The sequence below is a fragment of the Talaromyces stipitatus genome, genomic scaffold (assembly GCF_000003125.1).
Source record: "Talaromyces stipitatus ATCC 10500 scf_1105507295569 genomic scaffold, whole genome shotgun sequence".
NCBI classification, from domain to species: Eukaryota; Fungi; Ascomycota; class Eurotiomycetes; order Eurotiales; family Trichocomaceae; genus Talaromyces; species Talaromyces stipitatus.
In genome coordinates, this window is record NW_002990125.1 from 62,628 (window position 1) to 80,252 (window position 17,625).

The 17,625-nt window shown below is 43.2% G+C and overlaps 6 protein-coding genes across 6 annotated transcripts in view, besides 3 other annotated features; 3 read left to right on the top strand and 3 right to left on the bottom strand.

Annotated features, from left to right (window-relative positions):
• Window positions 1–203: 203 nt before the first annotated feature.
• TSTA_080490 (uncharacterized protein) lies at window positions 204–901 on the top strand (the record flags this gene model as incomplete). The annotated part of the gene is made up of 3 exons (XM_002488803.1): window positions 204–226; window positions 359–430; window positions 481–901. The coding sequence occupies 3 exons, from the start codon at window positions 204–206 to the stop codon at window positions 899–901; spliced, it is 516 nt and encodes a 171-aa protein (XP_002488848.1).
• A 2-nt stretch (window positions 902–903) lies between these two features.
• Window positions 904–2,507, bottom strand: TSTA_080500 (uncharacterized protein; the record flags this gene model as incomplete). Its single annotated transcript, XM_002488804.1, has 2 exons — window positions 904–1,729; window positions 1,966–2,507. 2 exons carry the CDS (start codon window positions 2,505–2,507, stop codon window positions 964–966), a joined length of 1,308 nt encoding a protein of 435 aa, XP_002488849.1. The 3' UTR covers window positions 904–963.
• Window positions 2,508–4,815: 2,308 nt separating this feature from the next.
• Window positions 4,816–4,835: a microsatellite.
• A 265-nt stretch (window positions 4,836–5,100) lies between these two features.
• Window positions 5,101–5,141: a microsatellite.
• A 575-nt stretch (window positions 5,142–5,716) lies between these two features.
• On the bottom strand, window positions 5,717–7,384 carry TSTA_080510 (transposon, putative; the record flags this gene model as incomplete). Its single annotated transcript, XM_002488805.1, has 2 exons — window positions 5,717–6,067; window positions 6,251–7,384. 2 exons carry the CDS (start codon window positions 7,382–7,384, stop codon window positions 5,717–5,719), a joined length of 1,485 nt encoding a protein of 494 aa, XP_002488850.1.
• Window positions 5,843–7,339: a mobile genetic element.
• A 5,248-nt stretch (window positions 7,385–12,632) lies between the features above and the next one.
• TSTA_080520 (uncharacterized protein) lies at window positions 12,633–13,232 on the top strand (the record flags this gene model as incomplete). The annotated part of the gene is made up of 2 exons (XM_002488806.1): window positions 12,633–13,124; window positions 13,149–13,232. The coding sequence occupies 2 exons, from the start codon at window positions 12,633–12,635 to the stop codon at window positions 13,230–13,232; spliced, it is 576 nt and encodes a 191-aa protein (XP_002488851.1).
• Window positions 13,233–13,628: 396 nt separating this feature from the next.
• On the bottom strand, window positions 13,629–14,282 carry TSTA_080530 (uncharacterized protein; the record flags this gene model as incomplete). The annotated part of the gene is made up of 2 exons (XM_002488807.1): window positions 13,629–14,072; window positions 14,154–14,282. The coding sequence occupies 2 exons, from the start codon at window positions 14,280–14,282 to the stop codon at window positions 13,629–13,631; spliced, it is 573 nt and encodes a 190-aa protein (XP_002488852.1).
• A 152-nt stretch (window positions 14,283–14,434) lies between these two features.
• TSTA_080540 (DNA helicase, putative) overlaps window positions 14,435–17,625 on the top strand; it is a gene marked incomplete at both ends in the record, with an annotated part of 5,795 nt that continues 2,604 nt past the window's right edge. The window contains 5 exons of the mRNA XM_002488808.1: window positions 14,435–14,722; window positions 14,940–14,984; window positions 15,135–15,640; window positions 15,760–15,949; window positions 15,998–17,547. Of these exons, the coding sequence (XP_002488853.1) occupies window positions 14,435–14,722; window positions 14,940–14,984; window positions 15,135–15,640; window positions 15,760–15,949; window positions 15,998–17,547 (2,579 nt within the window). The remainder of the gene's footprint in view (window positions 14,723–14,939; window positions 14,985–15,134; window positions 15,641–15,759; window positions 15,950–15,997; window positions 17,548–17,625) is intronic.

The window sequence follows — 17,625 nt, forward strand, 5'->3', positions numbered from 1 at the left end:
GAGCGTCAGCGAAATGTTACTTCATTGGTTACACAAGTGGTATCGGTCCTGACTCGGGGGTTGTCTCCGGTCCAAGATTTTCTTGTTTCTTTGTTTCTTTGTTTCTACCTCTTTGTCTGCTGGCTCTTTGTTTCGTTCTAACCATAAATTTCGAAAGCTGTGTTTCACCACTCATTTACTGGACGCAGACGGTAAGAGCTGATATGAGGTTACATGTACCAAATGGGTAAGAGTTACAACAAGGGTATAGTCTTTTGTTGGGTCAAATTGGTCTCAATGAGCTCATTTTTAAATTAAGTACTGTATTTGATTGGTATCATAGATCAACAGGCTGATCTTTTCCTCTCAACACTGGCAGGATTAAGATTGAGCACGTCGAGATAAAACGAAACACCGATTTCGAAGGATCCCTCTTGGGGAAGTTTGTTAAGTAAGCGAGCCGCAGAGTCATACCCCATGATAATACTGAATATTTTCAAGGATGTGCTTCTACGACCAAAAAATATTCGCTTGTGGTGATTGGAAATGGACACAGTTTGCTCACCAATGCAGTTATGAGAACCGTACCGGCGAGACATGTGGTCTAAAAATGATCAACATGGCAAGATACGATTCAAATGATTGTCGGATCTGTAAAAAGATTCAAACTAAGATCCGTCGACGTCAGCGAGAGCTACAGCGACTGCAACGTTGGAGTCGTGAGGGGAGAGGTCTAGTAGCAACAATCAACCGCTCACAACTACTCGTCAGCGATCTCGAAGAAGAGATCTCTCAGCTACAAAAGCGACGGTACTACAGTATAAGGAAAAAGTGCTCTTCCGGATCAAAAGAAATCTCAGCTTCTACAAAACTCAAGCGGACAGGGCATCATGTGAAACGAGATACGGAGCTAGGATTTTAGGGCACGATCCCAATGGTTAGTTGATGTTCATTCATTTGCCGTTATGAAATCCACCTCTAATGTCACTTCTTCGCTTCTTCTAATCGTATTACTGATGTAGATCCGGTTACGGAATCATAATGTGGACGAATTTTCACCGGTCTTTCATCAATACATCGACACACCTCGGCTCGAAGCTTTGCAACTACCGCATTCAACGCGTCCTCACGTACTTTGACGGCTTCGAGATCCTGGACACCGGTGAGATCGGGTGCTCGCCAATGGGTATAAATCTTGTTATGGCACCCGGAGACGGAATATCTTTCCGGAAGGGAATTGATATAATGGTAACAACAAAAGCATGATGGTTTACTGCACCCAATATATTTGTCGCCTGCGACGAATTCCCACCCATTCGACCGAAATTTCTCAAGCACAAGCAGCTCCGCATGAACTCGAGATTTGAAACTGCACGCTCTGCGTGTCCTTTCATGGAGGTTCCCAAAGACGTTTAGTCGGTCAAGGCCACTGCGAACTTCGTTTGCCGTAAACTCCGGGAACATACGGCGCACGATACCATCAAGGGTTGATGCGTCCGGATTCAATGGAGATGGCAAATGCCGAGAAGATTCACAAATACGAAGTTCGCAGTTTTCGAGCAATTGCGGAATGTCAAACGCAACATCAAGCAGAGTGTTAACAGTTCGTGAGTATGTTGCAAGGCGACCAATAAAATGCTTTGTTCGGGTGACCGGCTGGTGGTGATCCGTTTCTCTTCTGGAGAATCTCGAGAGCATAGGGAAATAAATCCGACACTTCATACAGACATTAATTATGTCTTTGATAGAGCTATCCCCACAAGAGTGTCTGGGAGGCATGTGTTTGTAGATCTTTCAGCCACAGGATAACGATCTCCAGTTCCGAGTCACTTTCGGGCTCGACTGAGGCTTATTTGGAAGTCAGTATATTGCAGAAGCCTGATAGTCTAATATCTAGGGGCAAATGGCAAGAAACCTTTAGAAAGCTGAATTTTGCTCAAACATCTTGGCAGCTCCCGAGATAGCTCTTTCCGATAATAATTCAACCTTGACCGGCAGAACTCAACAACGCAATCGGAAATTTCATCGGCAACTCGTACTCTTGTATCAGGCGTGGCCTTCCGTAGAGTATCGACGATTCTTTGCAGGTATTGTACAGTTCCAGTTTTTGGGTTTTTATTGGCGGCGAGCCAGATCACGGTGCGGAAAGGGGTTGATTGCAAAGCCACGGCCATAACCGTGTCACCTCCTTTATGAGAATCGCATATCATCGCAATCGCGTCGACAAAGGATCTCCTCAACTGATCGAGTGTGTCATCGGTGGTGTAGATGGAGTTGGTAAAGCGGCAGCCACGGACCGGATCGAGAACACTGAGAAGAACTAGGGATTCGTAAAATCGACGTTCGAGACGTGGATATCGATTTAAAACTTTTTCGACTGTGAGCGTAAAGTGGCTGTTCGGAGTTGACGGTCTGATTGCCCTTGATGGGGAACAAGGAACAATTGCGGCCAAACCTGAGTTTCCAATTTCCTTCTTAGCCCGTGCCTGGATTATCGATCGAGATGATTTCTTCTTTCGTTTTGGCATATTGGTATTTCTCATGTCTTCAGTGGTATTTGGTGGCATTTGGACATTCCAACAAGAGCTACGGAGTATAGCCTCCCAACCCCTGCCGCAAAGGTAAGCTAAACCATATTCGTAGATTTATCCGAAGCCCCTGTTTCGGGTGCAGTAATGGTATGTATCACAACCAGGTGTATTGATCAGGAACCATGAATTGTGGTCAGAGTTGCACATGACGTCATGCTATTTTACGGTAAATTATGGTTATGTGAAACATCATTATTCAGGCACTTTGCTGGTTAAAGGTTAGGGCGAAACATATTAAATAATTGAAGTGAGCAAAATCGTGCACCGTTTTTGCAAACAACTGTAACAGCGAATGCGAGGATTGTTTTCCCGAAATTTTCCAATATCGAACTTATAACTGCGAAAGAAACAGTCGAGGAAGAAAAATATACTTATACGACTCCTTATACGTCTGCCAAGCGCGAATATGGTTCGTGATTGTCTAACTGTATCTTTAACGATGCTGACCCTGCACCTAGTTGAAAGAACATACTGCCATGCATATATTATCAATTCAGGACCTACAGAAGGTTCTTTTGAGGTGCTAGCTAGCATGAAATCCAAAAATCGCATGGATGCAATGTTACAGTTATTAGACTTTCTGGAGGCGAAGGTGTTCAGTGCTGTAGAGGAACAGAATGTGGATACAACTATCCTTGATATGGAATCGTTAGCATGAAACTCCACTCCAAGTCAAGTTCCTTACCTTAGCTCGCCAGTCATTGTATGGTTACTTTGATATCATGTGATATAACGTATTTCATAAACAACTTTTGCTTCGAATTGAAGCGGAATTGAAGCGTGATTTACACTTACAGCAAGACTTCCAACCTGCATGACTGTGGAAGCATGTATGCAGCATGACCTCAACCTCATTCTGGACTTGTCGTAAGAAGGCTGAAATCAAACGTAGATCACTTTAGTAATTACTTAGAGTGTGTTGATTTGACTTTTATGCTTTCGGGAGGATCTTCCAAGACGTAAATTAAGGTGTAAGTATTACCAATACATGTAATCAAATTTTCTAAGTCGTCACGTATTTCGTGCTAGCCGATACAGATGTGTGAGACAGGGGCTTCGGAACAATTGCAAAAACAGTTTAGTGTTTCTTGGCTACAGGGATCAGAAAACAATTGAAGTGAGTATAAGCGTGCACCGTTTTTGCAAACAACTGTAACATTGTTACAGGTATAGTCACTTTGTATTCATAGAGTTTCTGTTTCTGTTTCTATATGCTATTCACATCTTTTTCCGCTTCTGATAGCATGGTGACAAACTGAGGTCATATCTGGACAAGGACCTTGGCCTCATGGGGTTCCTTAATACTCAAAATGAGCTCAAGAGTACATTTCTGTCCTCACCCCCGGTGTTTATCAGGTCCCCATGTTTAGGATTTAGTCTTTCCGTAGTTCTATCTTACTTGGATTCTTTATGTTGAATCCCAAAGTTTAATATTTCCATGGTAGTCTTGTTTTCTTTCAGCAGAGGTTGATAGGAAACAATAGAGAGCAACGTGACCATTATTATCTCTGGCGTACATATCGCTTGATTCGCTTCCTCTACTATAAAGGAGATCCAAATATTCAAGTTGGTTATACTTTATAGTGATGTGTTCCGCCGTGTCTCTATATTTATTGGCACAGTTGATAAAGTTCCCATATTCCTCTCTTTGACTTGCAATATCGAGGATAATCATCGCCATAAAATGATGAGAAGCGTTAAAGTTTCATTATAATAAGCAATGCATTATTGGATTCCCATTATATGATCCCTCCATGTGAGTACCTTTGTCGGATATAGCTTCATGCAAGACCAAAACAATGAGCGTGTTTTCTGGCAGGGATAAACAAATCCTGTTCTTTTTGAAATCGACTTTATGAGACTCGTACGTACAGTGGGGGTGCAGTAGTGTTGACACCCCCCTTCTTACCGCCCACGTTTATTGCCTGCAAAACTTACACCAAGGGTGCCAACACTACTGGAAAGGCACTGTACGTCGTGTAATTTTACGTGTCAAGATACCGTATCCGTACCAAGGCAGTACGTACCTGGTTGATCTGCGCTAAGGCCTTGGCCATGCGACTAGAATAGAGCCGTGCTCCACCAGCGTTTGTCGGTAACTCATTGAAGTTTCCAGACTAAGACCTTGGCAGTGGGGCAAGAAAAGTATCCATATGTTTGTTGGTCAACCCGATTTTGAGATTGACCGTACTAGTACTAGTACGGAGTAGCTCAACCATCTCTCCACTATGTGACGGCTCAGTCAGTGTGTGTGTGTGTGTGTGTATATATTTAACGGCCGTGGTTCGTGACTCGCACGCTTCCCACCGATCCCTACTGGGACATAGGCCGCCGAGGGGTAAGCCTCGGGTTTCGGGTCCTATCAGATTTATGTACAAATAAGAGACTCTTTGGCGCATTTCCATAGCTGCCGTGGTCTTACAGGGAGGTCCACTTTGAGTGGGTTTTAGGTATTTGCCAGCTGCAATGGTCCGCCTACACTCCATGACCTATTACTCCACCACTATTATAACTGAACAGTAAGTTTTGCAGAGAGGGAAAGAAAGAAGAGAAGAGAAAGAAAGAAGGAGAAGCTTCTACTTCTGCGTCGAAGACCTCTTTCCCGTATCCGTATGAGAGTGTGGAAGCAATCGAGATGCCTCACTCCAACGCACTGAGCCGCAGGGCGTCACGTGACCTCGTCTAGGATAGAGGGATGTAAGACCGCGTCGGGGCGTGAGTTAGATAGCAACAATCATATACATTTGAACCCATACAGAATTGCAGTACCTGCTAACCATCCTACGTACGTATGTACATTAACGTGTACACGTGCTTTATGCACTCACAAAACCTATATATAATTTTATTCGACTTCCTCATACTAAGGCATGGAGGAATAAGAGAGTGCTTAGTATGGTCAGCTTCAATGTCAAAGGCGCATATAATGGAGTCTGGAGATATCACGGAATTGCGTGGTAGAGTAATTTGCGGAGAGGAGTGCATCCGCTGATCGCTTACGTTAAGGAGGTCACGTAAGTTAACTAACTAACGTAATTCACAAGCGAGCCGTCACCCCAAGCGAACCGTCATTTTTTCCCGAACGCGTACACAATTTTGATTTCAAATCCCAATTTCTCAATCACGTACAAATTATATACAAAAATCTAACTACTAGTACGACTAGGACATCGGTTTATTTTATGCCCTTCAACGCCACAACCACTGCAGCGAAATTGGCGGCGTACAACTGCTTGAGAAGCCGGGAGCTCTGGCTCAGCCGGAGTAGTAGTAACAGCTTGAGATGCCTCAACCTGACCTTGTACGAGCGCTTGAGCTTCTTCACTAGTAATCCCATGCTCAATAGATATCTGTTTCTTAGATTTTTGGCGTTTCTGCTTCTCTTTTTCATGCGCAGCTCGTAAATCATAGTTTTCTTTCCGTGTAAGTAAAACATCATTCGCTAATATTTCATAGGCTTTTGATAACCGTATAACTGCTTGGTTGATTTCTTGATTCTGATTTCCTGTACGCTCATTTATACGTTTATTGATTGTAGTTGACTGGCGTACAAATTGGAGTATATTTTGAGGTGTTTGTAAGCAGGATGATGCTGTATTGCTTGATCGACTTGGAGGGGGGGTTGGAGTCTTCAATTGAACATTAAGATGTTGAAGAACTCGATCTGGATTAAAAGGTACTAATCCGGTGGCTGCGAAGCTATTCTGAATAGTTTGAGCTTTATATGCTGCCGTACGAGCCTGTGGAAATGCCGTTAAAAAGTCCATTTTGTCGATATGGTTGAATCCAAGCCTCATTCGTTGCTCAACAAGCTGCCCATAATGTCGCTTTAAAACTGCAAAACAGCCAACATCAAGAGGTTGTAATAGATGCGAAGAATGCGGTGGCATGCAAATTGGAATAATCTTATTCTCAGTGCATATATGATCAAATTCTGGTGTTAAATGGCTTCCATGTCCATCAAGAATCAACATTCGATAATTTCCCATTGACCGGCCATTAATATAAGGAATAAAATGGGTTTTAAGCCATTCTAATCCTATCTGATCTGTAGTCCAGCCATTTTCGCTAATATTGATTCTCCAATCGCTTGGCAGTTCATCAAACCAGGCTAATCGTACGTTTTTCTTTGCTTTGAAAATAATGTACGAAGGAATAGCCCAACCAGTTGAATTTGTTGCCTCAATTGCAGTCACCCATTCTCGATTTCCAGGTTGTAAAAGCTTTGGCCGAGCATATCGATCGCTTCCAGTAATAACTTTTGCAGTTGCGCAGAGTCCCATAGCAAATCCAGTCTCATCAAAATTGTAGATATCTTCTGGTAGAATTCCATACTCAGATATAGCATCTCGTACGCGATTAAAATGATCTTGAATGATCTTTGGATCTTCGCATTTAGCACGTTCATAATTATATTTCCTTGCAAACTTGGAATCAATCTCCGGACGGCGTTTAATCAGATTGGTTACCCAATTTTTTCCAACTTGTAGTTTGCCATGTTGTAAAAGAAGATAATTGACCATATCTCGTACGAGAGAGTGCCGGGGAGGTAATCCACGTCGATCTAGATCAAGAATCCATTTAACAAGCGAATTCTCCTCAGATTGAGTCAATTTATGGTGGTTGGCGCGTACAAGAGATCTTTGTTGAGTGCCGTTAAGCCTGTCTTGTAGTGTCATACGGGGGATATTGTAAATCCTTGCAGCTTGAGCCACACGTAGAATTCGGCCATTTTTTAAATCGGAAATTGCTAGCAAGATTCGTCCCTCTTGCTCTTCTAAATTTTTCTGGTTTTTCTTGCGAATTGGTGGCATATTGACGTGTTGAATAATATAGAATCAAAATTGTGTACGCGTTCGGGAAAAAATGACGGTTCGCTTGGGGTGACGGCTCGCTTGTGAATTACGTTAAGTGTACGGAGACAGCTGTCTCTTACGTAAGGTGGTCACCTGAATAATTTTTAGAATCAGGTGTCTAAAAGGACTGGATGATTCACTTTCTATTCCCCTAGTTCAAAAATATGGTAGACAGACTTCCTTCTATACGGGAAATTTTTCTATCTTTCTCTTCATGCCAGAGATGCAAAAAGCCTTCCAATAACTTACACTATGCGTAAGAGATAGTACTTGCTATGTTTTCAATTCCGCCACCATAGCTAACTATTTTAGTAGAATTCATAAATATATAGCCCATCTCCGGTGCGGTTACTGCGAAAGGGATTTATTACTACTTGAGAGTGGATATATATTTTATAAAGAAGAAGGCCTAGAATTAGTATTCTCTGGGTCTGTATATTGCGGAGGTTGTAAAAAAAATCTCTGGATATCAGGTATGAGGTACAAATATGAAGACAAAGAGTTAAATCCATTACTACATGTATCAAGAAAACGAGACAGGCCTGATTGGCAACCAGACAGGGTTCTATCAATATTTTAGTTAGGTATAGTAATGGATTGTTATGATATATAGCTTGGCACCATTTGACGGATTCCTGTCTTCGGACAGCTGTCCTAGGACTAATATAGGTCCTTGGACGGATTTCTGTCTTCGGACAGCTGTCCTGGGACGGATTTCTGTCCGCGGACAGCTGTCCTAGGACTAAAATAAGTCCTTGGACGGATTTTTGTCTTCGGACAGTTGTCCTACGACAAATGAGATATATGTCCGAAGACAGTTATTTGTCCTAGGACAGCTGTCCGAAGACAGAAATCTGTCCAAAGACCTATATTAACAACAATACAAAACATGAGGAAAGGAAGAAATAGAACGGAGTGCGCGATCGCTGAGCGGTGTTAGCGGGATCACGTGTAAGGCTCCAAGGCATCTATTGACTGAGTGTTTGTGTAAAACATGAAGGAGGTTTCGAGTAAGTTGATCTACGCTAAGGCTTGGCTGTGGGACTAGAATAGAGCCATGCTCCACCGTGTCCCACCAGCGTTTGTCGGCAAGGCCTTGGCAGTGGGGCAAGAAAAGTCCGATTTCGAGATTGACTGTAAGTACAGAGCTCAACCATCCTCCACCATCTTAGTTTGGCCCGGCTCATTTCGTGCTCTCTCACGCTATGGTCATACACGTTTACGTGTTAAGACCTTAACAGGTAAAATAACTAGCAGTCCCGATAGGCTCATTACATTGTGTATCAATATTTTAATGGCATGGTGGAAAGTGTGGATACTTCAGCTAGTTATTCTTAATCGGAACTATTAGACAATATGGAAACCAGCATATAATTGCTGGTATCTCAATCATGCCTAACTAGGCATCCCAAATCCTGAGTTCTTGGGGAGTAGTCATGTTATCAGAAATCAGAATAATATAGGCTCGTCAGCTTGTTGGATTAGCTGTTCTACGTATCTAGTGTTAGCAACCTAGATGTAGATAAACTAATAATAATTTTACTCGAACTTCCTCATACTTGGAAGGAAAAACGCGATTATGTGGCCCTTAATGAAAATGGTCTCTTCAAAGGGGATATACCACTTCCACCATCCAGAAAAATGAAAGTAGTATATACTACAAAATTGGCTAGCGCTAGGATTTCAGGCTCTCCGGCAGCTGACAGTAATGGTTTTCAGAGCTTATTGAACCTTGATACAGAATACACCCTTCGCAATCAATATCTCAGGTGAAATGCGAGGCTAGGAGTGTCGAAATTAAGCAGAAAGATGAGGCCCGGCCAAGAGAGCAGAGCAAGATCTGGAAATACTACTTGACGACACCTGAACCTGGTACCTGAAAATTAGGAAATAATGGACGACCTGAGCTTAAAATGTCAGCGTATTGTATTACTATCTACGTGTCGATTCTTTCAATTTGCATCTAAACTACGATCTTCAACTATAGCGTTGGAAGTTGGAACAGCACCATCCAGCAGGCCCATAAGCTTGAATTTCCTTGTATATTCAAGGTAGCACAAGATCACCTTGCTATACCAGCAGCAGAGGTAGATATAGAGAGATTGTCCAATGGCGGGAGAGATACACGCTGGAAGTCTGAATAGTTCTTATTGGCGTATTTGGTGTTGGTACATTACGCCCTAATCAACTTTGAATATCCAGGTTATGAATTATAAAATATGCATGTTTACGAATTTGAGGCTTGTTCCCCGGGATTGGCGGTCTCCAAAAGCCTGTTTTCGTAAGAAAACCAGGCTGTTCGAAATTCGCGGGTTTTTACGAATCGAATTGCCCATACATTCGAAGTTCGAAATCAAGGTTCGAATTCGACTTGATTCGCCGATATTCGCGAATTTCGAATAGTTCAAAAATTCGTGCAGAGCGGTAGGTGAAATGAAGCTCCTAAAATCAATTCCTACGCTCCATATCTACATACCCTAGGTTCGCACGTCTTTAGCACAATTTTTAATGTACGGGATTATATATAGAATCCTATTGGCTCGTTACTAAGCCTGATATGCTAACTCATAAATTTGTACGTTTGAGCGGAAGCCGTTTGTTCTTTTTCCTCTTCTCAGTACTTTATTATCTACTCGAGAATGAATATATAGTAATTCATAAGGCGGGACTGGCCGTAACAATCGTGATCCCATGTGAGAAGTCTTAGTCTAGGCTAAATCATAATAGAAACCCAATAAGCCTTCCTTAAAGTGCGCATAGCTATCACAATATGCCTCCAGAATTTTCTCCTCTAGTTTTGAATTCCCTCGATCACTGGTAAAGCTCTGTATTGCCTGGTTGAAGTCGCCCTCAGAAGCGTAAGATAAGGCAAGGTCAACCATAGACTTATCACTTGGGGAAAGTCGAGAGTATATTTTATTCTGTTGCTTGGTATCTTGAAAGGAAACATGTAAGACACGAAATGGTACAATAAATTGTTAAATTATGGGTTCTTAGCAGTACTTACCTAAAGGCATTATGTCGTTGTTTAACTTGGTCTATTATCAAGCCGAGATGAACTTCAAACAGAAGAACGAGCTTCTTATACCTTCGCTGTCAAATATTAATAGCCTCACTCTATATAAGGCCTCGCTATATTATTTCATTTGGTCCTCTTGACCTTCTAGCTCATAGTTCAATGAATAAATATGATTGGCCTTTTCTTTGATGTGGGGCCTGTAGCATTATCCGTAATTAATATCCAATCAAATGGGCTGCCCCGTAACAAGTGGGTGTCTCTGGTTACGTTATTGAACTAATTTTATCGTTAGTTTCTTTCTTCCCTAGTCGAAAACGACTGCCAAGGAATTGGAATGACAAATTGAGCGACAACAGTATCAGATCGATGATGTACGCTTGCGCGGAGCGCTAGATTATAGTTGCGTGCCAAAGCGGTATACTCTTTATCCTTTCTTGAACCCTACTTCTCTCTATAAATGGTTAAGCGTCATAGGAAAGTGGTGTCGGGGACGCTTATTCAAGAATGGTGAGCGGAGACAGTGTCTCTAAGGTGGTAACTGAATAATTTTTAGAATCAGGTGTCTAAAAGGACTGAATGATTCACTTTCTATTTCCCCTGGGTCAAAACTATGGTTTAAAACTATGGTAGACAGACTTCCTTCTGTACGAAAAATTCTTCTATCTTTCTCTTCATGCGAAAAGCGTTCCAGTAACTTACACTCTGCGTAAGAGATAGTAAGCTATGTTTTCGATGCCATTATATAGCTGACTGTTTTAGTAGAATTCATAAATATATAGCCCATCTCCGGTGCGGTTACTGCGAAAGGGATTTATTACTATTCGAGAGTGGATACATATTTTATGAAGAAGAAAAAGACCTAGAATTAGTATTCTCTGGATCTGTTGTATATTGCGGAGGCTGTAACAAACATCTCTGGAGATCAGGTACTGTATAGTAATTATGTATATCGAGAGTTATATTTTTATTTAATTTCAGGATGGCGTTGGAAGTCGAACTACGGAACGGTTCGCGAATACCTTCATTACGCCCGGCACCAATACGCTATTTGTCCTGCATTACATACAGTCTCATGTCGAGAGGCTGTATCAGCTCGAAAAACCTTTGAGATACCGGACTCACACGCCTCCATTCTCGGTGTAGTTTTGTAAACCTCTTCCCTTAGCTGACCGCCGATTGATCATACAGTCCAGCTTACTGACATCCTCTGCCACGAGAAGGTGACTTTCGACGAGGGACCACTTTAATTCTGCAATTCTATTTTCTAATTATAGATTTGATTGTATAAAAGCAGCGAACGATCCACGTTGATGATCAGTGTAGAATTGCCATGGGATTTTAGCTTCCTTCTCTAAGATATCTTTCCTATCTTCCTATATAAGGGTTTTGTTCCCCTCTCGAACGTAAGGATGCATACCCTACGTAACGTTATTACACCTCTAAAACCTCTTCCCTTCGAGACCGATCAAAATGGCAGTATCAAGGAGACTTTCACAAATCACGGGTTTAGAACGCATTCTAGGTCGGGACATGCTGCAGGTAAATTAATATTCTTAATAACAACAGATCTGCCCTTACACCAACCTCGTCAATAGTCCAGCGAGCCTCTATAACACCAACTGAGAATCCAAGACCAAGCAGTTCATGTCGGATCTGAGAGAAATGGAGTATGTAATTAACACACTAGTCCCTCCGGGAGTAATAAACATCATTCATATGAGAGAGTGTGAAAATGTGAAGAAGGTTTCGAATCTCTCTGTATCGACTATAATACAATGATTATTGTCAATAATTATCGATAGGCAACTTATCGATGACAAGTCTGATTCGAGGTCCATAGAGGCCGGCTCGAAAGAGTAGTTCGGCACAACCGTGTCATTTTTAAGAAGTTTATGTCATTGAAATGCATATGTACGTAACTACGTCAAAGAAACGGTTAATGGTTGATTATTAGCTCAGGTCTCAATTATGAGGATGTGGCAAGCATAAATACCTAGATATTAATCAACATTCAAAAGACTGGAAGCAGCAGATGGTCGATATTTTTTATTATATAGTACCTACTGATGGTTTTATGAAACTGTTGGTTTAAATAGGCTGTATTCTTCAAAGCTACGAAGGGCAAGCCCTGGATTCCATTCATCCCTCTACTTTATACTTCGCATATCAGGTTCCCTACCAAACAAGATGGTGTTCATCGAATATGACCTCAATGAGTTCGGCTCAAACATAACCATCCTACAACCCTCTTTCAACCCTGATCTCACCCAGGATCCAGTCGTCATTAGTATATCTCGTGATCAATTCGTCGCCTTCCGCATACCAAATGAATATGGCATCAGCGTGATAATTGAACAGCACCTGACTCCCAAAGAAATTGTCGTCCTCCTCGTCAACAATGACTATGCCCTCATTGGCCGTGTATCGGTATACAATGCTCGTGACCCTAGCTACTGGGGCAAACAGCTGAATGGAGCCCTTACAGAACAGCTTCACTGGCGCGACAAACTGGCCGATAGCAAGCTCTTCGTATGGGAGCCCAAAGAGGAGATTCCTGAAGAGTTTACCACGAGCTTTCTTAAATCATGGACTTCCAATTGGAACTTACACGCAACTCGTGAAGTATACGAAGTCATGGCTAAAGAAACTATCACTGCCATGGAGTTTAACAAGCACAAGGTACCTGATAGGCCTTTTTTGAAGATAACTCGTACCCTGGATAGCTGGACGAAGTGCGGTGTTGAATCCAAGACGCTATATCGCTCTGACTATCTTAGCAAGCTGTGAATTATACGATGATGTATCCAGACAGACCTCCATATCACTTGAGTTTTGCTCAGCCCTAGTTACAATTATTAAAAGAATGGCACACACTTTACTCTTTGGTTGTTCTATCGTACCTATCTTTTGATGTGTCTGTGACTGCCTTTTTTGGCTTGGGTAAAACTAGTGGGTTAGGTACTACTCGTGCATGTTCATTCCGTAGTGTTCTGGCAGCCTCAATGAGACCTTGTTTGATATAAGACATATTTTCCTAAGCTTGATAAGTAATGTGATTAGTGTGGGTAGAATTTACTCTTCCACCTAAGTACCTCTAACAATCAACCACGGCAAAGATTCGCTTAAGTTGGGAGAAAACGGTACTTCCTTGATTCACGACATGCCTCATTTTTATAGTTCAATCTAGTTTCGAAGCCTGTTAAACGCTTCTATAGCATAGTGTTTTCCTTCCTCCGAAATGAACGCCATTTGCTTCCATTGGTCGGGCTTTGGCATGGCTTCGCATCCGTCCATCACCAAGGCGAGCTTTTCTGCATGCAGAGACATTTCCTTAATCTGAGATTCGGTGGCCCAACAAAAGGCTTCATGTTCCATAGGGCTCAGTCTGATGTTCTTCAAGCCCTCGTCGCCATCCTTGACGCTGCCGATAAATATAATCTTGAGGTTATCTTTCATCCACAGCATCCAGGGAGCCTGAAATTGATACTGGCCGACGTAGTCGTCGAAGCTCGCAAGATCCAGGCCAGTTTCCTCCCACAGCTCACGCTGTCCAGCGCGCAAAATCGTTTCCCGCAGAATCCAGTCCACCCCACCACCTGGTAATTCCCATTTTCCCACTTTTGCAAACTAGCGTTTGGTCTGCAGTAACAGTATTTCAGGTTCAGGCCTAGTATGCCGCACAGGATTCATCCGTACCTAATTAAGAACTCTCGGAGACTTCTTAAACGATTTCAGTCCCAATTCATGATTCCGAATCTGGCGGAGCCACCTTAGGAAACGAAAGTATGGACTTTCAGGGAAGCTCCGGAGAATCAGAGCGTGCCAGCTCGTGCCCATTAGGAGATTTCTCAAAAAGAAACAGAAGTCCATCAGCATACTTGTCTTGTTCACCCACTCCATTGGTTGTGGTCCCGGATCTATCACGTTCTGTTTTATTGTGCGAAACGTCTAGTCGGCAGAACTCCAACCGTTCTCAGTACTCGGAAGGGATGGTCGAAGATCCTCACGAATCGGACTCAGCTCCTTCTGACGACGAGAACGATGCAGACTACCTGGATCACTCCGAGACAGAAGACGCTAGCGAGAGCTTACACCCATCTAAGCGTCGTCGTAGAAGTCCAGGCGACGCTTCGTCGGCCACTCAAGAAGTGCCCAAAACGTTGTCTTCAGAGTCCCCGCTCGCTGATCAACCTGAGTCAATACCAGAAAACCCGAGTCCAGAGAGTGAATCAATTCCTATCCAGGGTTTCCTCCGATTACGAACTAAGGGAACCGAGGTCATATACTCTTTAGAGTTTTCACAGACGCAGTTTTCGTCATTTTTTGCAGGCAAACAGATAGACTCTTCTCGATCACATCCGCGGACAGCCTATCCCAGGATGAAGACCCCATATACGCCCGAGGAGGACGCATTCATTATTAAGTTGAAGGCTAAAAACCTTAGCTGGGACGAGATCAAAGATCAATTTAATATTAGATTGGGTCTATCTATAGTTTGTACTCAGCCATGGCGTAGCTCAGGGTTATGATCTTCCGACCGTACGAGGTTTTCTCTGTCATATAGAAACCTGTTCCTATCGATCTCGCAATATTGATCGTATACGACAGCATTATAACCAGGCACATGGATGGCGCAAAAGTCAAAGAATAATGCCTTGGAATCATGCACATCTTCAAACATTATTTCAGGAAAAGGAACAAATTCGTTACTTTACCGTAGTACCAGCTAATCTATTCTCCTTACCACATGTCTCTCCATCTATCACATCTACTCTTACTACAAATGATCTACCTTCCTTGGATACTCTTCTCCAGGAATACCACACATTTCAAACTCAGAACTCTGTGTCATATACTGTGAATGACAGTCAGCATATCTCTGAAATTACTCCATGGTTGCGAACCACTGGTATTCATGTTCACCTTACTAGATTAGATCTAGAAACGGTAGGAGATCTTTATCGACTTCCTAATCATGATGAGACAAGATTAGATCTCATCTGCGCCAGCGTGGACCGAATCTGGAGACAGACAGAACAGCTACTACATCACAACCCTGTTAGTGACATCCCACGGCTAAGTCGCTACAATGCTCGACTTCTCAATACCTTTACGCGAGGAGAGATCTCGCAGAATCCTATCCAGCCTCTCCAGAATCCTCAGAGTCGCTCTCGGTACATTCAGACCTGGCAGAGGTTAATCTGTTATTGGAGTCAAGTAATGGATGACCAGCTCCTTCCTAATCCTTTGTTTCTGCAACAGAGGGTCAGAAGTCTACCTGGGACGACGTGATCACTGCTGCTAAGAATCTAAGTCACCAACAAGAATTAGAGCAGAATAATGATGAGGCTCTCCATCAACTCCAGCAGGAGATGGATAAACAAACCCTTGCATTTTGCCTTGAGATTATCCAACAGTCAGTCTCTTTGCGAGCCTTTAACTCTATCCTGGTCTCCTTTGCAGCACTTTTATTCTGGATACCAGATAAGAAACAGTGGATGACAGTTAGCAACTACACCTCCTTTCTCTCACAACTGATCTATAACTGTCAGATCTGGATCCTAGCCCTTTCTATCCTAGAACAACAGAACCATCCTACTCAGGATCTTGGAGATATTATTATTAGACACCGCGATCGATGGCTACTCAATGATACCAAGGGACCCGTGGCGGAGCTACTGGAGAATCGACTGTATGCATTCCGGATTGCAATGAGTGAGGTCCCCCCTGCTCAAGTACGATGGGATCGAGAGGGCCAAGTCATTACATTCCAAGATGTAAGTCTGTCCTTGTTGGAACTCTCTCGACTGATCCGCGAGGGCATCTCTACCGCGCAGGCCATCTTCGAGCAAGAGTTGTGTTTATCCGGCCCAGCACGGCCGGCTACTGAGATCCCTCAATTTGATCTTAGTAATCTGATGGATAACTGGGATGCTACACAAGCTGGTGCATCCTTTCTCACAGATTCTCGCAATCATGCCTACGTAGTACCCTATCAGGACTGGCTCTTCCGTCGAGTCAGTCAGGATGCAGTTCTGTTTCCAATCTTTTGGGAGTTGGGTGTTGATCAGACCTGGCGGATCTCACCCAAGATGGTAGAACAGTACGAAGCAACTATCCAGCGATTCCTAGAGGCTTTACTCGTCCCCTTCTTTATTGGATCTGGCCAGCAAGCGCGACGCACTGAGTTCCTAGGAATTCGATGGCGCAACACCCTCCTGCATACTCGCGATCTCTTCCTCCATGATGGTCAAATGCTCTTTATTCTGGATTATCATAAGAGTCGTCATCGTACTAATGCCTCTCGATGGCCCGCCCGGTTTCTTCTCCCAGAAGTAGGACACTTAGTTACGCAGTTTCTCATCTTAATTATGCCCTTCCGACAGTGGTTACAGCACCAGGTGCAAACTATGCATTCTTCCACATCCACTCCACTCTGTGACTACCTCTGGGCCTCTACGACAAAGCCTTGGTCTGATAATCATCTTACGTGGACCGTGATCCGGACTGGAGAGCAGATCCTTGGTAAGAAGATTCATATTCGAGCCTGGCGCCAGATCACTGTTGGGATTGCCATTAAGAAGTTTAGAACTCTTGCGTCACAGTTTATTGAGGATTCTCTTGATAATGAAGATGACCTTATAGAGGATCACAATGGCAGTATGGCTGCGGTATTCCATTATCAGGCTGCACATACACCTCATACTGGGAATCCGATCTATGGAGGGACCATCAATTTTCGAGCCGGTCTCACCGATGCTGGTCTTCAAGAATTCCGCCAAGCTAGCGAGATCTGGCATCAATTAATCAAACAGCCCTCGCAGTACTCTACACCTAGCTTATTAAAAAGACGACTGCCTGCTGTATTCACTCAGTCCTTGCAACCAGCCAACGTCAATATAGAGTGGGAATGGGATGAGAGTCCTTCCAAGCGAGTGCGGAGTGAGGCAACTGAGTCCACACTAGTTCAACGATTTCATCGTTGCCACGAACCACGACAGAGTCAACAGCGCTGGACTATGGAGCAGGCGCAGACCATTCTAAAGCGCATGTATGGACCAGAAGCGCAGTATCGAACCAGTAATCAGCAACAAGCCTTGCAGTATATCATCCAGGGTTTTAGTCAAGTGGTTGCAGTTCTTCGGACAAATGAGGGCAAGAGCCTACTCTATCTTCTGCC